This window comes from Salmo salar, chromosome 12 (assembly GCF_965601325.2).
Source record: "Salmo salar chromosome 12, fSalSal1, whole genome shotgun sequence".
Classification (NCBI taxonomy): domain Eukaryota; kingdom Metazoa; phylum Chordata; class Actinopteri; order Salmoniformes; family Salmonidae; genus Salmo; species Salmo salar.
Genome location: NC_138302.1, coordinates 4,111,314 through 4,135,091, shown reverse-complemented (window position 1 = coordinate 4,135,091; position 23,778 = coordinate 4,111,314). Strand labels below are relative to the sequence as shown.

General features: G+C 34.8%; 1 protein-coding gene across 1 annotated transcript in view; it reads left to right on the top strand.

Annotated features, from left to right (window-relative positions):
- The first annotated feature begins 2,517 nt into the window (after nt 1-2,517).
- Nucleotides 2,518-23,778, top strand: part of LOC106594716 (uncharacterized) — an 82,421-nt gene continuing 61,160 nt past the window's right edge. The window contains exon 1 of the mRNA XM_082958459.1: nt 2,518-3,252. Within this exon, the coding sequence (XP_082814585.1) occupies nt 2,949-3,252 (304 nt within the window). The 5' untranslated portion in view covers nt 2,518-2,948. The remainder of the gene's footprint in view (nt 3,253-23,778) is intronic.

Sequence of the window (23,778 nt, the reverse complement as noted above, 5' to 3'; positions counted from 1 at the left end):
CCTAATGAACCACAACATCTTTGCTACAACACAAACTGTATCTACCTGTTGCTACGGGAGTGGCCAACAGGTCTGATAGCGAGCCTATCAGAGGAGAACACGACCCATTCGAGGCGGAGCTTCATCACAACAGTTTTTTAAAAATATATATTTTTTTAATGAATGAATGAATGAATGAATTTTTTTATATTATTTATCCGTAATTTTACCAGGTAAATTGACTGAGAACATGTTCTCATTTGCAGCAACGACCTGGGGAAAAGTTACAGGGGAGAGGAGGGGGGATGAATGAACCAATTGGAAACTCTTTAAACATTCTAGAACACTGTTTCATTGATCAAAGGAGTTCCTTTCATTACAACAGAAAATATAATTATTGGGGTATAGTTTAACTTGTGTGCAGTGTGATGATATTATTATTATATATATATATATAATTTTTTTTTACCTTTATTTAGGCAAGTCAGTTATGAACAAATTCTTATTTTCAATGACGGTCTAGGAACAGTGCCTTGTTCTAGGGGCAGAACAACAGATTTTTTTTACCTAGTCAGCTTGGGGGATTCGATTTTGCAACCTTTCGGTTATTAGTCCAACGCTCTAACCACTAGGCTACCTTCCGCCCCAACTGTATATACCAGGGCCTGGACATGCTGTTAGGTTTGTACAGTGTGATGATATTCCAGGGCCTGGTGAAATACCAGGGACTGGACATGCAGTTAGGTTTGTATACAGTCTGGTGATATACTAGGGACTGGACATGCAGTTAGGTTTGTACAGTGTGATGATATACCAGGGACTGGGGATGCAGTTAGGTTTGTACAGTTTGGTGATATACCAGGGACTGGGGATGCAGTTAGGTTTGTACAGTCTGGTGATATGCCAGGGCCTGGGGATGCAGTTAGGTTTGTACAGTCTGGTGATATACCAGGGACTGGGGATGCAGTTAGGTTTGTACAGTCTGATGATATACCAGGGACTGGACATGCAGTTAGGTTTGTACAGTCTGATGATATACCAGGGACTGGGGATGCAGTTAGGTTTGTATACAGTCTGGTGATATACCAGGGACTGGGGATGCAGTTAGGTTTGTATGCAGTCTGGTGATATACCAGGGACTGGGGATGCAGTTAGGTTTGTACAGTCTGATGATATACCAGGACTGGGGATGCTGTTAGGTTTGTATGCAGTCTGGTGATATACCAGGGACTGGGGATGCAGTTAGGTTTGTATGCAGTCTGGTGATATACCAGGGACTGGGGATGCAGTTAGGTTTGTATGTAGTCTGATGATATACCAGGGCCTGGGGATGCAGTTAGGTTTGTACAGTCTGGTGATATACCAGTGCCTGGACATGCAGTTAGGTTTGTATTCAGTCTGGTGATATACCAGGGACTGGGGATGCAGTTAGGTTTGTATACAGTCTGGTGATATACCAGGGACTGGAGATGCAGTTAGGTTTGTACAGTGTGATGATATACCAGGGACTGGGGATGCAGTTAGGTTTGTATGCAGTCTGGTTATATACCAGGGACTGGGGATGCAGTTAGGTTTGTATACAGTCTGGTGATATACCAGGGACTGGGGATGCAGTTAGGTTTATATACAGTCTGGTGATATACCAGGGACTGGGGATGCAGTTAGGTTTGTACAGTGTGATGATATACCAGGGACTGGGGATGCAGTTAGGTTTGTACAGTCTGATGATATACCAGGGACTGGGGATGCTGTTAGGTTTGTATGCAGTCTGGTGATATACCAGGGACTGGGGATGCAGTTAGGTTTGTATGTAGTCTGATGATATACCAGGGCCTGGGGATGCAGTTAGGTGTTTACAGTCTGGTGATATACCAGGGACTGGGGATGCAGTTAGGTTTGTATACAGTCTGGTGATATACCAGGGACTGGGGATGCAGTTAGGTTTTTATGCAGTCTGGTTATATACCAGGGACTGGGGATGCAGTTAGGTTTGTATGCAGTCTGGTTATATACCAGGGACTGGGGATGCAGTTAGGTTTGTATACAGTCTGGTGATATACCAGGGACTGGGGATGCAGTTAGGTTTGTATACAGTCTGGTGATATACCAGGGACTGGGGATGCAGTTAGGTTTGTACAGTGTGATGATATACCAGGGACTGGGGATGCAGTTAGGTTTGTATACAGTCTGACGATATACCAGGGACTGGGGATGCAGTTAGGTTTGTATGCAGTCTGATGATATACCAGGGCCTGGACATGCAGTTAGGTTTGTACAGTGTGATGATATACCAGGGACTGGACATGCAGTTAGGTTTGCTTTTCACTATCATCCCACTCATTACAAATCAGGAACCAATTAATCAAACACACACTTTCTTTTGTACGTCTAAATACAATAATATTATTTAATGAAAGAAATGTAAAATAAATGTAAAAAAATGTTATCGAAATAAAATAAAACTCTTCTCTGAACTGCGTTAACCCCACTCCAGTCAACAGTTGGCGATGTGCGTCATTCGGGCGACGCTGCCAGAGTGTGACGTATAATCTAGTGGACGGAACGAGTCTTCAACAATAACAAGAACAGTTAGCCAGCCAGCTCGGTAGCTTACTAGCCAACATAGCCGAAATATTGGAGCTCTTTAGAAGTTTTCGACGTATATATAAGCCACTGTGTTTTAAACATTAGTATTTTTTTTCGTCATCACCCCCATTTAATGTAATATTTACGTTGTTAGACATCTAGCTAGCTGGTTAACTTAGCAGTAGGACTAGGCTAACGCTAACTAGCTAGCTAGCTAGCTAACATCCCCGAACATAAACTCACTAAGCTACTCTCCCAGCTGCTAAAGAATAGGTTTGCTGGACGGAGAAAGAGGGTTTCGTGAAATAGGAGAAGGAAAGAGGAGGCTGTTACAGTGAAAGCAGAATACGAGAAAGACGCTTTCAGAGTGAAAGAGGAGGAGGATGTTGACCACCGTGAAAGAAGAGAAGGATGCAGTTTTTGGCATAAAGGAAGAGGATGATATGACTGTCACAGTGAAAGAGGAGGGAGACGTTTTTGGAGTGAAAGAACAGGGGGAGATGACTGTCACAGTGAAAGAGGAGGGAGACGTTTTTGTAATGAAGGAGGAGGAGGGGGAGATGACTGTCACAGTGAAAGAAGAGGAAGACATTTTTGGAGAGAAGGAAGAGGGGGAGATTACAGTCACATTGGAGGAGGATGAAGAAGCACAGAAGACTGGAGATCTGATTAACACCAGTAAACACAGTGAGTACTATCTTATAAAACAGGGACATTGATCTGATTAACACCAGTAAATACAGTGAGTACTATCTAATAAAACAGGGACATTGATCTGATTAACACCAGTAAATACAGTGAGTACTATCTTATAAAACAGGGACATTGATCTGATTAACACCAGTAAATACAGTGAGTACTATCTAATAAAACAGGGACATTGATCTGATTAACACCAGTAAATACAGTGAGTACTATCTTATAAAACAGGGACATTGATCTGATTAACACCAGTAAATACAGTGAGTACTATCTTATAAAACAGGGACATTGATCTGATTAACACCAGTAAATACAGAGTACTATCTTAACAGGAGGACAAACTCTGCAGTTGTTGAACTAATGTGTGATTTTAAAAGGACATTATTCTCTTGGATATGTTGTTTCTGTACTGTAGGAATTGAAAAAGCTACAAAGAGTCAACAAAACGTTAATGGATCAAATGCTTTTATTTATTTTTAAACGTCTCTGAATATCTCTTTCTGTAGTGCTTTTGCTCAGTCTCTATATCACATGAGAGAAAAGTTATTCTTTTTTAAAAACATGATTAAATATCAAAGTGTTAGTATTAGGTCCATAGTTGTTCAGTTATAATTTTCGGCAGACCGATCTGATTTTAAATATCTATGATATCATATATTACAGCCATCTCATGTCTGATTTCAAATGATGAAGAGGACAGAATCAAGACAAGGAGAGATCATTTTGATCTGGAATGTTCTGTTAATGTTCTGTTAATGTTCTAACACACTACTAAGAGGAATGTTCTGTTAATGTTCTGTTAGTTAATGTTCTAACACACTACTAAGAGGCATGTTCTGGAATGTTCTGTTAGTTAATGTTCTGTCAGTTAATGTTCTGTTAATGTTCTGTTAATGTTCTAACACACTACTAAGAGGAGTGATCTGGAATGTTCTGTTAATGTTCTGTTAGTTAATGTTCTGTTAATATTCTGTTAATGTTCTGTTAATGTTCTGTTAATGTTCTAACACACTACTAAGAGGAATGTTCTGTTAATGTTCTGTTAGTGTTCTGTTAATGTTCTGTTAGTTAATGTTCTAACCCACTAAGGGCTGTTCTTAAGGATGACGTGGAGTGTTTCACAATAACATGGGTTTGACTGTGTTCTTTCTTCATAAAACAGTTATATATTTTTATATATATATATTTTTTTAAAGATGAACAACATGTACGTCATGAACTTTTATTTTATTGAGTAAATGTATTTTATTTATCCTTCTATGACCGGTGTAGATTGCGTTGCGTTTTGATCGGGCCGACAGATGGACAAGGGACGTTGTTTCCAGAGGCAGTTTGGAACTCGGTAGTGAATGTTGCAACCGACGACAGACTATTTTTTATGGCGCTGCGAACTTTAGGACACCCAGACAGATTCCCTTCCTAGAGACACACAGGATATATACAGTACCAGTCAAACATTTGGACACACCTACTCATTCAAGGGTTTTTCTTTATTTTTGACTATTTTCTACATTGTAGAAGAATAGTTAAGACATCAAAACTACAATGAGGGAAAAAAGTATTTGATCCCCTGCTGATTTTGTACGTTTGCCCACTGACAAAGAAATGATCAGTCTATAATTTTAATTGTAGGTTTATTTGAACAGTGAGAGACAGAATAACAACAACAAAAAATCCAGAAAAACGCATGTCAAAAATGTTATAAATTTATTTGCATTTTAATGAGGGAAATAAGTATTTGACCCCTCTGCAAAACATGACTTGGTACTTGGTGGCAAAACCCTTGTCACTGTATGAAACACATATGGAATCATGTTGTAACCAAAAAAGTGTTAAATGAAAATATATATTTATATTTTAGATTCTTCAAAGTAGCCACCCTTTGCCTTCATGACAGCTTTGAACACTCTTGGCATTCTCTCAACCAGCTTCATGAGGTAGTCACCTGAAAATGTTTTGGTTACTACATAATTCCATATGTGTTATTTCATAGTTTGATGTCTTCACTATTATTCTACAATGTAGAAATTAGTAAAGATAAAGAAAACCCTTTAATGGTGTGTCCAAACGTTTGATTGGTACTGTATATATACAGTGCGTGCCGAAAGTATTCAGACCCCTTGACTTTTTCCACATTTTGTTATGTTACAGCCTTATTCTAAAATTGATTAAAAAAAAATCCCCCTCATCAATCTACACACAATATCCCATAATGACAATTTTTCCAAATCTATTAAAATAAAAAACGGAAATATTACATTTCCATAAGTATTCAGACCCTTTACTCAGTACTTTGTTGAAGCACCTTTGGCAGCGATTACAGCCTCGAGTCTTCTTGGGTATGACGCTACAAGCTTGGTACACCTGTATTTGGGGAGTTTCTCCCATTCTTTTTCTTTGCAGAGCCTCTCAAGCTCTGTCAGGTTGGATGGGGAGTGTCGCTGCATAGCTATTTTCAGGTCTCTCCAGAGATGTTCGATCGGGTTCAAGTCCAGGCTCTGTTTGCACTGCCTTGACTGTGTGCTTAGGGTTGTTGTCCTGTTGGAAGGTGAGCCTTCACCCCATTCTGAGGTCCTGAGCGCTCTGGAGCAGGTTTTCATCAAGGATCTCTCTGCACTTTGCTCCACGCGTCTTTTCCCTCGATCCTGACTAGTCTCCCAGTCGCTGCTTCTGAAAAACATCCCCACAGCATGATGCTTCCACCACAATCCTGTCTCGGAGCTCTACGGACAATTGCTTTGACCTCATGGCTTGGTTTTTGCTCTGACATGCACCGTTGACTGTGGGATTTTGTATAGACAAGTGTGTGTAGGGTTGCAAAGGGTTCGGAAACTTTCCGGTAAATTTCTGGATATTCTCCGGGAAGTTAAGCCCGGGAATTTTGCTTAAATTCATAAAAAAAAAGTTAGCTTATAACAAGTGAACCTTTTTTGTGGGATACACATAAGGCAATTCTAGGTCTTGTGGCATATTTTGGTTAAACTATTCCCAATTCAATGGAATTGTAACCCTCTGTATGCACAGTGCATTCTTCCATCACATGTACAGCGGATTCTCAAGATCTTGCACACTAATGAGATGCTGTTGAGCCCACACTACTACACTGTCTGAGCCAAGGACTACATACTTTCTGGTAAGTTTTGATTACAATACTGGGTGGGGTGAATATATTTTATATGACATACATTTATTTTTTGTTAACTAGTAAATAGTAGCCTACAACAAAGTGTGTTTAAATCATTTCTAACTTTCTGCTAGTTAGTTTTTGTTACCATGTGGGTTTTAGCTTGCTTGAGCCTGCTAACTGAGGAGTGTTAATTCACCTGTTTCCATACATGTTTCATTTTAAAACATTTATCTTACGAAGGAGTTGTTTAATCTAACTGCTTAACTATTTATCTGTACATGGAATTGTATTTTTGTATTTTTTTTACTCATTTTCTTTCTAATCTTTTTAGGAAAATGCCACTGGCACTATCTGATGTGTGAAGACATTTCACTGCAGCTAATGTTGAAGGAAAAGCAGTGTACATTTGCAAATACTGTGCCAAATCATATGTGAAGAATGCAACAAAGATGCAGAATCATCTGGCCAAGTGCATAAAGTTCCCTCAGCGCCCACAACAAGCAACCTCTGACAAAAGTCCCTCTACTTCTATTCGAGGTGAAAATGTTGAATCAGACACCTTATCGATAGCAACAGCCCATGGTCCTCCTGGAATCAGAAGTTTTTTTGATTCAATGGAGGAAAGTAGTCAGAGAAATGCTGATGAATGTCTTGCTCGAGCTGTGTATGCAACTGGTTCATCTCTGATGCTCACAGGCAATGCGTATTGGAAGAGATTTCTGAATGTCCTTTGCCCAGCATACACCCCTCCACCCAGACATGCTTTATCTACTCATTTCCTGGATGCAGAGTTCAACAGAGTTCAAGTGAAGGTCAAGCAAATCATAGAGAAAGCAGACATCTCTGATGGGTGGTCGAATGTTCGTAGGTAAGGAATAATTAACTACATAATCTCCACCCCTCAACCAGTATTCTACAAGAGCACAGACACAAGGGACAACAGACACACCAGTCTCTACATTGCAGATGAGCTGAAGGAAGTCATCAATGACCTTGGACCACAGAAGGTATTTGCCCTGGTGACAGACAATGCTGCGAACATGAAGGCTGCTTGGTCTAAAGTGGAGGAGTCCTACCCTCACATCACACCCATTGGCTGTGCTGCTCATGCATGGAATCTGCTCCTCAAGGACATCATGGCACTGAAAACAATGGATACACTCTACAAGAGAGCCAAGGAAAATGGTTAGGTATGTGAAGGGTCATCAAGTTATAGCAGCAATCTACCTCACCAAGCAAAGTGAGAAGAATAAGAGCACCACATTGAAACTGCCCAGCAACACCCGTTGGGGTGTTGTCATCATGTTTGACAGTCTCCTGGAGGGGAAGGAGTCTCTCCAAGAAATGGCCATATCACAGTCTGCCAATATGGACAGCCCCATCAAGAGGATCCTCCTGGATGATGTATTTTGGGAGAGAGTGGTAAGCAGCCTGAAACTCCTGAAACCTATAGCAGTAGCCATTGCACGGATTGAGGGAAACAATGACTTCCTGTTTGATGTTCAGACTCTGCTTGCAGATGTAAGAGAAGATATCCGTACTGCCCTGCCCACTTCACTGTTGCTCCAAGCAGAGGGAACAGCAGTTCTGAAATACATCAGAAAGCGTGAAGACTTCTGCCTGAATCCCATACACGCCGCAGTGTACATGTTGGACCCCAGGTATGCTGGCAAGAGCATCCTGTCTGGAGCAGAGATCAACAAGGCCTATGGTGTCATCACTACCGTGTCTCGCCACCTTGACCTGGATGAGGGCAAGGTTCTTTATACTTCCAAGCAAGGGCTTTGGGATGGAGATGCAATATGGCAGTCGTGCCAACAGATCTCATCAGCCACCTGGTGGAAGGGACTTTCTGGATCTGAGGCTCTTTCCCCTGTTGCCTCCATCATCCTCCAAATCCCACCAACATCAGCCGCCTCAGAGCGCAACTGGTCCTTGTTTGGGAACACACACACCAAATACCAATACAATGGTTGAAAAATGTGTGGCCATCCGGGCAAATTTGTGTCTTTTTGAGCCATCAACGAGCCATCCTCAACAAGGTTGGAAAGTGACAGTGAAGATGAGGCCTCAGAGTCTGATGTTCAAGAGGTGGACATTGAGAAGGTCCACGAGAAGACATGGAAGCCTGAGAGGAAGACAACCAAAGCTTTAGTTTCTAGACTATCATTGTTGAAAATGTTTTTTGGGAGATGCGATGGATCATTGGGGATCATTCAATAGTCCCTTTCTTTTGTTGTTCAGTGAAATCATCCCATGTGAAGAGTCAGCTCATTTAATTAAAGTTCAATTCATAACTAAATTGTTTTTTTTATTTCTATTGGAAGGATTTAATAATTTACAATTATGTCTACAGTACTTATGATAAAGGTAAAAGTTTATGTCTCCGTATGATATGGTAAATATATCCAATGCAAAAAAAATCTAGATTTAAATAGTACAGTGCCTTGCAAAAGTATTCATCCCCCTTGGTGTTTTTCCTATTTAGTTGCATTACAACCTGTAATTTAAATGGATTTCTATTTGGATTTCATGTAGTGGACGTACACAAAAAGTCCAAATTGGTGAAGTGAAATGAAAAAAAAATAACTTGTTTCAAAAAATAAATAAAAAACTGAAAAGTGGTGCGTGCATATGTATTCACCCCCTTTGCTATGAAGCCCCTAAATAAGATCTGGTGCAACCAATTACCTTAGAAGTCACATAATTAGTTAAATAAAGTCCACCTGTGTGCAATCTAAGTGTAACATGATCTCAGTATATATACACCTGTTCTGAAAGGCCCCAGAGTCTGCAACGCCACTAAGCAAGGGGCACCACCAAGCAAGAGGCACCATGAAGACCAAGGAGCTCTCCAAACAGGTCAGGGACAAAGTTGTGGAGAAGTACAGATCAGGGTTGGGTTATAAAAAATATACAAAACTTTGAACATCCCACGGAGCACCATTAAATCCAATATTAAAAAATGGAAAGGATATGGCACCACAACAAACCTGCCAAGAGAGGGCTGCCCACCAAAACTCATGGACCAGGCAAGGAGGGCATTAGTCAGAGGCAACAAAGAGACCAAAGATAAACCTGAAGGAGCTGCAAAGCTCCACTGCGGAGATTGGAGTATCTGTCCATAGGACCACTTTAAGCCGTACACTCCACAGAGCTGGGCTTTACAGAAGAGTGGCCAGAAAAAATCCATTGTTTAAAAATAAATAAAAGCAAACACGTTTGGTGTTTGCCAAAAGGTATGTGGAAGTGGATGGCGCTAAATACAGGGAAATTATTGTGGGAGACCTGTTTCAGTCTTCCAGAGATTTGAGACTAGGATGGAGGTTCACCTTCCAGCAGGACAATGACCCTAAGCATACTGCTAAAGCAACACTTGAGTGGTTTAAGGGGAAACATTTAAATGTCTTGGAATGACCTAGTCCCAGACCTCTACAAAGTATTGACTTTGGGGGGGTGAATAGTTATGCAAGTTCAAGTTTTCTGTTTTTTGTGTTATGTCTTGTTTCTTTCACAATAAAAAATATTTTGCATCTTCAAAGTGGTAGGCATGTTGTGTAAATCAAATGATACAACCCCCCCAAAATCAATTTTAATTCCAGGTTGTAAGGCAACAAAATAGGAAAAATGCCAAGGGGGTGAGTACTTTCGCAAGCCACTGTATTAATATACATTTGCATATATTTCTGTTAATTCACATATATTCCTGGTAATTCCCATATATTCCCACGGAAAGTTTCCACCTCTGAATATTCCCCAAAATGGGCAACCCTAGGTGTGTGCCTTTCCAAATCATGTCCAATCAATTGAATTTTACCACATGTGGACTCCAATCAAGTTGTAGAAACATCTCAAGGATGATCAATGGAAACAGGATGCGTCTGAGCTCCATTTCGAAGTATCATAGCAAAGGGTCTGAATACTTGTGTAAAAAGGTATTTCTGTTTTTTATTTGTAATAAATTTGCAAAAATTTACAACCTGTTACAAAAACCTGTTTTTGCTTTGTCATTATGGGGTATTGTGTTTAGATTGCTAAGGAATTTTATTTATTTAATTAATTTTAGCATAAGGCTGTAACGTAACAAAATGTGGAAAAAGTCAAGGCGTCTGAATACTTTCCAAAGGCACTGTATATCGGGGCATGGACTCTACAAGGTGTCGAAAGCATTCCACAGGGTTGCTGCCCCGCTTCCCACAGGTGTGTCAAATTTGTCTGGATGTCCTTTTGGGTGTTGGACCATTCTTGATAAACACAAGAAACTGTTGAGTTTTTAAAAACCCTGCAGCGTTGCAGTTCTTGACACGAACCAGTGGGCTTTGTACCTACTACCATACCCCGTTCAAAGACACTTAAATATTTTGTCTTGCCTATTCACCCTCTGAATGACACACATACACAATCCATGTCTCAGTTGTCTCAAGGCCTAAAAATCCTTCTTTAACCTGTCTCCTCCCCTTCATCTACACTGATGATATTGATGGTAAAACAGGTTGTAATTGATGTTGATTGTAAAACAGGTTGTAATTGATATTGATAGTAAAACAGGTTGTAATTGATATTGATGGTAAAACAGGTTGTAATTGATGTTGATGGTAAAACAGGTTGTAATTGATGGTAAAACAGGTTGTAATTGATGGTAAAACAGGTTATAATTGATGGTAAAACAGGTTGTAATTGATATTGATGGTAAAACAGGTTGTAATTGATGTTGATGGTAAAACAGGTTGTAATTGATGGTAAAACAGGTTGTAATTGATGGTAAAACAGGTTGTAATTGATGGTAAAACAGGTTGTAATGTGATATTGATGGTAAAACAGGTTGTAATTGATATTGATGGTAAAACAGGTTGTAATTGATATTGACGGTAAAACAGGTTGTAATTGATATTGATGGTAAAACAGGTTGTAATTGATGTTGATGGAAAACAGGTTGTATTTGATATTGATGGTAAAACAGGTTGTAATTGATATTGATGGTAAAACAGGTTGTAATTGATATTGATGGTAAAACAGGTTGTAATTGATATTGACGGTAAAACAGGTTGTAATTGATGGTAAAACAGGTAAAAATTGATATTGATTGTAAAACAGGTTGTAATTGATATTGATGGTAAAACAGGTTGTAATTGATATTGACGGTAAAACAGGTTGTAATTTATGTTGACGGTAAAACAGGTTCTAATTGATGTTGACGGTAAAACACGTTGTAATTGATATTGACGGTAAAACAGGTTGTAATTGATGGTAAAACAGGTTGTAATTGATATTGATGGTAAAACAGGTTGTAATTGATATTGATGGTAAAACAGGTTGTAATTGATATTGATGGTAAAACAGGTTGTAATTGATATTGACGGTAAAACAGGTTGTAATTGATATTGACGGTAAAACAGGTTGTAATTGATGGTAAAACAAGTTGTAATTTATATTGATTGTAAAACAGGTTGTAATTGATATTGACGGTAAAACAGGTTGTAATTGATGGTAAAACAGGTTGTAATTGATATTGATGGTAAAACAGGTTGTAATTGATATTGACGGTAAAACAGTTTGTAATTGATATTGATGGTAAAACAGGTTGTAATTGATATTGATGGTAAAACAGGTTGTAATTGATATTGAGGGTAAAACAGGTTGTAATTGATATTGATGGTAAAACAGGTTGTAATTGATATTGACGGTAAAACAGGTTGTAATTGATATTGACGGTAAAACAGGTTGTAATTGATGGTAAAACAAGTTGTAATTGATATCGATTGTAAAACAGGTTGTAATTGATATTGACGGTAAAACAGGTTGTAATTGATGGTAAAACAGGTTGTAATTGATATTGATGGTAAAACAGGTTGTAATTGATATTGACGGTAAAACAGTTTGTAATTGATATTGATGGTAAAACAGGTTGTAATTGATATTGATGGTAAAACAGGTTGTAATTGATATTGATGGTAAAACAGGTTGTAATTGATATTGATGGTAAAACAGGTTGTAATTGATATTGATGCTAAAACAGGTTGTAATTGATATTGATGGTAAAACAGGTTGTAATTGATATTGATGGTAAAACAGGTTGTAATTGATATTGATGGTAAAACAGGTTGTAATTGATATTGACGGTAAAACAGGTTGTAATTGATGGTAAAACAGGTTGTAATTGATATTGATGGTAAAACAGGTTGTAATGTGATGTTGATGGTAAAACAGGTTGTAATTGATATTGATGGTAAAACAGGTTGTAATTGATGTTGATGGTAAAACAGGTTGTAATTGATATTGATGGTAAAACAGGTTGTAATTGATATTGATGGTAAAACAGGTTGTAATTGATATTGATGGTAAAACAGGTTGTAATTGATATTGAGGGTAAAACAGGTTGTAATTGATATTGATGGTAAAACAGGTTGTAATTGATATTGACGGTAAAACAGGTTGTAATTGATATTGACGGTAAAACAGGTTGTAATTGATGGTAAAACAAGTTGTAATTGATATCGATTGTAAAACAGGTTGTAATTGATATTGACGGTAAAACAGGTTGTAATTGATGGTAAAACAGGTTGTAATTGATATTGATGGTAAAACAGGTTGTAATTGATATTGACGGTAAAACAGTTTGTAATTGATATTGATGGTAAAACAGGTTGTAATTGATATTGATGGTAAAACAGGTTGTAATTGATATTGATGGTAAAACAGGTTGTAATTGATATTGATGGTAAAACAGGTTGTAATTGATATTGATGGTAAAACAGGTTGTAATTGATATTGATGGTAAAACAGGTTGTAATTGATATTGATGGTAAAACAGGTTGTAATTGATATTGATGGTAAAACAGGTTGTAATTGATATTGATGGTAAAACAGGTTGTAATTGATATTGAGGGTAAAACAGGTTGTAATTGATATTGATGGTAAAACAGGTTGTAATTGATATTGATGGTAAAACAGGTTGTAATTGATATTGACGGTAAAACAGGTTGTAATTGATGGTAAAACAGGTTGTAATTGATATTGATGGTAAAACAGGTTGTAATGTGATGTTGATGGTAAAACAGGTTGTAATTGATATTGATGGTAAAACAGGTTGTAATTGATGTTGATGGTAAAACAGGTTGTAATTGATATTGATGGTAAAACAGGTTGTAATTGATATTGATGGTAAAACAGGTTGTAATTGATATTGATGGTAAAACAGGTTGTAATTGATATTGAGGGTAAAACAGGTTGTAATTGATATTGATGGTAAAACAGGTTGTAATTGATATTGATGGTAAAACAGGTTGTAATTGATATTGACGGTAAAACAGGTTGTAATTGATGGTAAAACAGGTTGTAATTGATATCGATGGTAAAACAGGTTGTAATTGATATTGACGGTAAAACAGGTTGTAATTGATGGTAAAACAGGTTGTAATTGATATTGATGGTAAAACAGGTTGTAATTGATATTGACGGTAAAACAGGTTGTAATTGATATTGATGGTAAAACAGGTTGTAATTGATATTGATGGTAAAACAGGTTGTAATTGATATTGATGGTAAAACAGGTTGTAATTGATATTGATGGTAAAACAGGTTGTAATTGATATTGATGGTAAAACAGGTTGTAATTGATATTGATGCTAAAACAGGTTGTAATTGATATTGATGGTAAAACAGGTTGTAATTGATATTGATGGTAAAACAGGTTGTAATTGATATTGATGGTAAAACAGGTTGTAATTGATATTGAGGGTAAAACAGGTTGTAATTGATATTGATGGTAAAACAGGTTGTAATTGATATTGATGGTAAAACAGGTTGTAATTGATATTGAGGTAAAACAGGTTGTAATTGATATTGATGGTAAAACAGGTTGTAATGTGATATTGATGGTAAAACAGGTTGTAATTGATATTGATGGTAAAACAGGTTGTAATGTGATGTTGATGGTAAAACAGGTTGTAATTGATATTGATGGTAAAACAGGTTGTAATTGATATTGACGGTAAAACAGGTTGTAATTGATGGTAAAACAGGTTGTAATTGATATTGATGGTAAAACAGGTTGTAATTGATATTGACGGTAAAACAGGTTGTAATTGATATTGATGGTAAAACAGGTTGTAATTGATATTGATGGTAAAACAGGTTGTAATTGATATTGATGGTAAAACAGGTTGTAATTGATATTGATGGTAAAACAGGTTGTAATTGATATTGATGCTAAAACAGGTTGTAATTGATATTGATGGTAAAACAGGTTGTAATTGATATTGATGGTAAAACAGGTTGTAATTGATATTGATGGTAAAACAGGTTGTAATTGATATTGACGGTAAAACAGGTTGTAATTGATGGTAAAACAGGTTGTAATTGATGTTGATGGTAAAACAGGTTGTAATTGATATTGATGGTAAAACAGGTTGTAATTGATATTGATGGTAAAACAGGTTGTAATTGATATTGATGGTAAAACAGGTTGTAATTGATATTGAGGGTAAAACAGGTTGTAATTGATATTGATGGTAAAACAGGTTGTAATTGATATTGACGGTAAAACAGGTTGTAATTGATATTGACGGTAAAACAGGTTGTAATTGATGGTAAAACAAGTTGTAATTGATATCGATTGTAAAACAGGTTGTAATTGATATTGACGGTAAAACAGGTTGTAATTGATGGTAAAACAGGTTGTAATTGATATTGATGGTAAAACAGGTTGTAATTGATATTGACGGTAAAACAGTTTGTAATTGATATTGATGGTAAAACAGGTTGTAATTGATATTGAGGGTAAAACAGGTTGTAATTGATATTGATGGTAAAACAGGTTGTAATTGATATTGATGGTAAAACAGGTTGTAATTGATATTGATGGTAAAACAGGTTGTAATTGATATTGATGCTAAAACAGGTTGTAATTGATATTGATGGTAAAACAGGTTGTAATTGATATTGATGGTAAAACAGGTTGTAATTGATATTGAGGGTAAAACAGGTTGTAATTGATATTGATGGTAAAACAGGTTGTAATTGATATTGATGCTAAAACAGGTTGTAATTGATGGTAAAACAGGTTGTAATTGATATTGATGGTAAAACAGGTTGTAATGTGATGTTGATGGTAAAACAGGTTGTAATTGATATTGATGGTAAAACAGGTTGTAATGTGATGTTGATGGTAAAACAGGTTGTAATTGATATTGATGGTAAAACAGGTTGTAATTGATGTTGATGGTAAAACAGGTTGTAATTGATATTGATGGTAAAACAGGTTGTAATTGATATTGATGGTAAAACAGGTTGTAATTGATATTGATGGTAAAACAGGTTGTATTTGATTTTGACGGTAAAACAGGTTGTAATTGATATTGACGGTAAAACAGGTTGTAATTGATATTGACGGTAAAACAGGTTGTAATTGATGTTGACGGTAAAACAGGTTGTAATTGATGGTAAAACAGGTTGTAATTGATATTGATGGTAAAACAGGTTGTAATTGATATTGATGGTAAAACAGGTTGTAATTGATATTGATGGTAAAACAGGTTGTAATTGATATTGACGGTAAAACAGGTTGTAATTGATGGTAAAACAGGTTGTAATTGATGTTGATGGAAAACAGGTTGTAATTGATATTGATGGTAAAACAGGTTGTAATTGATATTGATGGTAAAACAGGTTGTAATTGATGTTGATGGAAAACAGGTTGTAATTGATATTGATGGTAAAACAGGTTGTAATTGATATTGATGGTAAAACAGGTTGTAATTGATATTGATGCTAAAACAGGTTGTAATTGATATTGATGGTAAAACAGGTTGTAATTGATATTGATGGTAAAACAGGTTGTAATTGATATTGATGGTAAAACAGGTTGTAATTGATATTGAGGGTAAAACAGGTTGTAATTGATATTGATGCTAAAACAGGTTGTAATTGATGGTAAAACAGGTTGTAATTGATATTGATGGTAAAACAGGTTGTAATTGATATTGATGGTAAAACAGGTTGTAATGTGATGTTGATGGTAAAACAGGTTGTAATTGATATTGATGGTAAAACAGGTTGTAATTGATATTGACGGTAAAACAGGTTGTAATTGATATTGATGGTAAAACAGGTTGTAATTGATGTTGACGGTAAAACAGGTTGTAATTGATGGTAAAACAGGTTGTAATTGATATTGATGGTAAAACAGGTTGTAATTGATATTGATGGTAAAACAGGTTGTAATTGATATTGAGGGTAAAACAGGTTGTAATTGATATTGATGGTAAAACAGGTTGTAATTGATATTGATGCTAAAACAGGTTGTAATTGATGGTAAAACAGGTTGTAATTGATATTGATGGTAAAACAGGTTGTAATTGATATTGATGCTAAAACAGGTTGTAATGTGATGTTGATGGTAAAACAGGTTGTAATTGATATTGATGGTAAAACAGGTTGTAATGTGATGTTGATGGTAAAACAGGTTGTAATTGATATTGATGGTAAAACAGGTTGTAATTGATGTTGATGGTAAAACAGGTTGTAATTGATATTGATGGTAAAACAGGTTGTAATTGATATTGATGTTAAAACAGGTTGTAATTGATGTTGATGGTAAAACAGGTTGTAATTGATATTGATGGTAAAACAGGTTGTAATTGATATTGATGGTAAAACAGGTTGTAATTGATATTGATGGTAAAACAGGTTGTATTTGATTTTGACGGTAAAACAGGTTGTAATTGATATTGACGGTAAAACAGGTTGTAATTGATATTGATGGTAAAACAGGTTGTAATTGATGTTGACGGTAAAACAGGTTGTAATTGATGGTAAAACAGGTTGTAATTGATATTGATGGTAAAACAGGTTGAAATTGATATTGATGGTAAAACAGGTTGTAATTGATATTGATGGTAAAACAGGTTGTAATTGATATTGACGGTAAAACAGGTTGTAATTGATGGTAAAACAGGTTGTAATTGATGTTGATGGAAAACAGGTTGTAATTGATATTGATGGTAAAACAGGTTGTAATTGATATTGATGGTAAAACAGGTTGTAATTGATGTTGATGGAAAACAGGTTGTAATTGATATTGATGGTAAAACAGGTTGTAATTGATATTGATGGTAAAACAGGTTGTAATTGATATTGATGCTAAAACAGGTTGTAATTGATATTGATGGTAAAACAGGTTGTAATTGATATTGATGGTAAAACAGGTTGTAATTGATATTGATGGTAAAACAGGTTGTAATTGATATTGAGGGTAAAACAGGTTGTAATTGATATTGATGGTAAAACAGGTTGTAATTGATATTGATGCTAAAACAGGTTGTAATTGATGGTAAAACAGGTTGTAATTGATATTGATGGTAAAACAGGTTGTAATGTGATATTGATGGTAAAACAGGTTGTAATTGATATTGATGGTAAAACAGGTTGTAATTGATATTGATGGTAAAACAGGTTGTAATTGATGTTGATGGTAAAACAGGTTGTAATTGATGTTGATGGAAAACAGGTTGTAATTGATATTGATGGTAAAACAGGTTGTAATTGATGGTAAAACAGGTTGTAATTGATATTGATGGTAAAACAGGTTGTAATTGATATTGATGGTAAAACAGGTTGTAATTGATATTGATGGTAAAACAGGTTGTAATTGATATTGATGGTAAAACAGGTTGTAATTGATGTTGACGGTAAAACAGGTTGTAATTGATGTTGACGGTAAAACAGGTTGTAATTGATATTGACGGTAAAACAGGTTGTAATTGATGGTAAAACAGGTTGTAATTGATATTGATGGTAAAACAGGTTGTAATTGATATTGATGGTAAAACAGGTTGTAATTGATATTGACGGTAAAACAGGTTGTAATTGATATTGACGGTAAAACAGGTTGTAATTGATATTGACGGTAAAACAGGTTGTAATTGATATTGATGGTAAAACAGGTTGTAATTGATATTGATGGTAAAACAGGTTGTAATTGATATTGACGGTAAAACAGGTTGTAATTGATGGTAAAACAGGTTGTAATTGATATTGATGGTAAAACAGGTTGTAATTGATATTGACGGTAAAACAGGTTGTAATTGATATTGATGGTAAAACAGGTTGTAATTGATATTGACGGTAAAACAGGTTGTAATTGATATTGAGGTAAAACAGGTTGTAATTGATATTGATGGTAAAACAGGTTGTAATTGATATTGACGGTAAAACAGGTTGTAATTGATATTGACGGTAAAACAGGTTGTAATTGATGGTAAAACAGGTTGTAATTGATATTGATGGTAAAACAGGTTGTAATTGATATTGACGGTAAAACAGGTTGTAATTGATATTGAGGTAAAACAGGTTGTAATTGATATTGATGGTAAAACAGGTTGTAATTGATATTGACGGTAAAACAGGTTGTAATTGATATTGATGGTAAAACAGGTTGTAATTGATATTGATGGTAAAACAGGTTGTAATTGATATTGATGGTAAAACAGGTTGTAATTGATATTGATGGTAAAACAGGTTGTAATTGATATTGATGGTAAAACAGGTTGTAATTGATATTGATGGTAAAACAGGTTGTAATTGATATTGATGGTAAAACAGGTTGTAATTGATATTGATGGTAAAACAGGTTGTAATTGATATTGACGGTAAAACAGGTTGTAATTGATGTTGATGGTAAAACAGGTTGTAATTGATATTGATGGTAAAACAGGTTGTAATGTGATGTTGATGGTAAAACAGGTTGTAATTGATATTGATGGTAAAACAGGTTGTAATTGATGTTGATGGTAAAACAGGTTGTAATTGATATTGATGGTAAAACAGGTTGTAATTGATATTGATGGTAAAACAGGTTGTAATTGATATTGATGGTAAAACAGGTTGTAATTGATATTGACGGTAAAACAGGTTGTAATTGATATTGATGGTAAAACAGGTTGTAATTGATATTGACGGTAAAACAGGTTGTAATTGATGTTGACGGTAAAACAGGTTGTAATTGATGGTAAAACAGGTTGTAATTGATATTGATGGTAAAACAGGTTGTAATTGATATTGACGGTAAAACAGGTTGTAATTGATATTGATGGTAAAACAGGTTGTAATTGATATTGATGGTAAAACAGGTTGTAATTGATATTGATGGTAAAACAGGTTGTAATTGATATTGATGGTAAAACAGGTTGTAATTGATATTGATGGTAAAACAGGTTGTAATTGATATTGATGGTAAAACAGGTTGTAATTGATGTTGATGGAAAACAGGTTGTAATTGATATTGATGGTAAAACAGGTTGTAATTGATATTGATGGTAAAACAGGTTGTAATTGATATTGATGGTAAAACAGGTTGTAATTGATATTGATGGTAAAACAGGTTGTAATTGATATTGATGGTAAAACAGGTTGTAATTGATATTGATGGTAAAACAGGTTGTAATTGATATTGATGGTAAAACAGGTTGTAATTGATATTGATGGTAAAACAGGTTGTAATTGATATTGATGGTAAAACAGGTTGTAATTGATATTGATGGTAAAACAGGTTGTAATTGATATTGATGGTAAAACAGGTTGTAATTGATGTTGATGGTAAAACAGGTTGTAATTGATATTGATGGTAAAACAGGTTGTAATTGATATTGATGGTAAAACAGGTTGTAATTGATATTGATGGTAAAACAGGTTGTAATTGATATTGAGGGTAAAACAGGTTGTAATTGATATTGATGGTAAAACAGGTTGTAATTGATATTGATGGTAAAACAGGTTGTAATTGATATTGACGGTAAAACAGGTTGTAATTGATATTGAGGTAAAACAGGTTGTAATTGATATTGATGGTAAAACAGGTTGTAATTGATATTGACGGTAAAACAGGTTGTAATTGATGGTAAAACAGGTTGTAATTGATATTGATGGTAAAACAGGTTGTAATTGATATTGACGGTAAAACAGGTTGTAATTGATGGTAAAACAGGTTGTAATTGATATTGATGGTAAAACAGGTTGTAATTGATATTGATGGTAAAACAGGTTGTAATTGATATTGATGGTAAAACAGGTTGTAATTGATATTGATGGTAAAACAGGTTGTAATTGATATTGATGGTAAAACAGGTTGTAATTGATATTGATGGTAAAACAGGTTGTAATTGATATTGATGGTAAAACAGGTTGTAATTGATATTGATGGTAAAACAGGTTGTAATTGATATTGATGGTAAAACAGGTTGTAATTGATATTGATGGTAAAACAGGTTGTAATTGATATTGAGGGTAAAACAGGTTGTAATTGATATTGATGGTAAAACAGGTTGTAATTGATATTGATGGTAAAACAGGTTGTAATTGATGGTAAAACAGGTTGTAATTGATATTGATGGTAAAACAGGTTGTAATGTGATGTTGATGGTAAAACAGGTTGTAATTGATATTGATGGTAAAACAGGTTGTAATTGATGTTGATGGTAAAACAGGTTGTAATTGATATTGATGGTAAAACAGGTTGTAATTGATATTGATGGTAAAACAGGTTGTAATTGATATTGATGGTAAAACAGGTTGTAATTGATATTGATGGTAAAACAGGTTGTAATTGATATTGATGGTAAAACAGGTTGTAATTGATATTGACGGTAAAACAGGTTGTAATTGATATTGACGGTAAAACAGGTTGTAATTGATATTGACGGTAAAACAGGTTGTAATTGATGTTGACGGTAAAACAGGTTGTAATTGATGGTAAAACAGGTTGTAATTGATATTGATGGTAAAACAGGTTGTAATTGATATTGATGGTAAAACAGGTTGTAATTGATATTGATGGTAAAACAGGTTGTAATTGATATTGACGGTAAAACAGGTTGTAATTGATGGTAAAACAGGTTGTAATTGATGTTGATGGTAAAACAGGTTGTAATTGATATTGATGGTAAAACAGGTTGTAATTGATATTGATGGTAAAACAGGTTGTAATTGATATTGATGGTAAAACAGGTTGTAATTGATATTGATGGTAAAACAGGTTGTAATTGATATTGATGGTAAAACAGGTTGTAATTGATATTGATGGTAAAACAGGTTGTAATTGATATTGATGGTAAAACAGGTTGTAATTGATATTGATGGTAAAACAGGTTGTAATTGATATTGATGGTAAAACAGGTTGTAATTGATATTGATGGTAAAACAGGTTGTAATTGATGTTGACGGTAAAACAGGTTGTAATTGATGGTAAAACAGGTTGTAATTGATATTGATGGTAAAACAGGTTGTAATTGATATTGATGGTAAAACAGGTTGTAATTGATATTGAGGGTAAAACAGGTTGTAATTGATATTGATGGTAAAACAGGTTGTAATTGATATTGATGCTAAAACAGGTTGTAATTGATGGTAAAACAGGTTGTAATTGATATTGATGGTAAAACAGGTTGTAATTGATATTGATGCTAAAACAGGTTGTAATGTGATGTTGATGGTAAAACAGGTTGTAATTGATATTGATGGTAAAACAGGTTGTAATGTGATGTTGATGGTAAAACAGGTTGTAATTGATATTGATGGTAAAACAGGTTGTAATTGATGTTGATGGTAAAACAGGTTGTAATTGATATTGATGGTAAAACAGGTTGTAATTGATATTGATGGTAAAACAGGTTGTAATTGATGTTGATGGTAAAACAGGTTGTAATTGATATTGATGGTAAAACAGGTTGTAATTGATATTGATGGTAAAACAGGTTGTAATTGATATTGATGGTAAAACAGGTTGTATTTGATTTTGACGGTAAAACAGGTTGTAATTGATATTGACGGTAAAACAGGTTGTAATTGATATTGATGGTAAAACAGGTTGTAATTGATGTTGACGGTAAAACAGGTTGTAATTGATGGTAAAACAGGTTGTAATTGATATTGATGGTAAAACAGGTTGAAATTGATATTGATGGTAAAACAGGTTGTAATTGATATTGATGGTAAAACAGGTTGTAATTGATATTGACGGTAAAACAGGTTGTAATTGATGGTAAAACAGGTTGTAATTGATGTTGATGGAAAACAGGTTGTAATTGATATTGATGGTAAAACAGGTTGTAATTGATATTGATGGTAAAACAGGTTGTAATTGATGTTGATGGAAAACAGGTTGTAATTGATATTGATGGTAAAACAGGTTGTAATTGATATTGATGGTAAAACAGGTTGTAATTGATATTGATGCTAAAACAGGTTGTAATTGATATTGATGGTAAAACAGGTTGTAATTGATATTGATGGTAAAACAGGTTGTAATTGATATTGATGGTAAAACAGGTTGTAATTGATATTGAGGGTAAAACAGGTTGTAATTGATATTGATGGTAAAACAGGTTGTAATTGATATTGATGCTAAAACAGGTTGTAATTGATGGTAAAACAGGTTGTAATTGATATTGATGGTAAAACAGGTTGTAATTGATATTGATGGTAAAACAGGTTGTAATTGATATTGATGGTAAAACAGGTTGTAATTGATGTTGATGGTAAAACAGGTTGTAATTGATGGTAAAACAGGTTGTAATTGATGGTAAAACAGGTTGTAATTGATGGTAAAACAGGTTGTAATGTGATATTGATGGTAAAACAGGTTGTAATTGATATTGATGGTAAAACAGGTTGTAATTGATATTGACGGTAAAACAGGTTGTAATTGATATTGATGGTAAAACAGGTTGTAATTGATGTTGATGGAAAACAGGTTGTATTTGATATTGATGGTAAAACAGGTTGTAATTGATATTGATGGTAAAACAGGTTGTAATTGATATTGATGGTAAAACAGGTTGTAATTGATATTGACGGTAAAACAGGTTGTAATTGATATTGATGGTAAAACAGGTTGTAATTGATATTGACGGTAAAACAGGTTGTAATTTATGTTGACGGTAAAACAGGTTGTAATTGATGTTGACGGTAAAACACGTTGTAATTGATATTGACGGTAAAACAGGTTGTAATTGATGGTAAAACAGGTTGTAATTGATATTGATGGTAAAACAGGTTGTAATTGATATTGATGGTAAAACAGGTTGTAATTGATATTGATGGTAAAACAGGTTGTAATTGATATTGACGGTAAAACAGGTTGTAATTGATATTGACGGTAAAACAGGTTGTAATTGATGGTAAAACAAGTTGTAATTGATATTGATTGTAAAACAGGTTGTAATTGATATTGACGGTAAAACAGGTTGTAATTGATGGTAAAACAGGTTGTAATTGATATTGATGGTAAAACAGGTTGTAATTGATATTGACGGTAAAACAGTTTGTAATTGATATTGATGGTAAAACAGGTTGTAATTGATATTGATGGTAAAACAGGTTGTAATTGATAT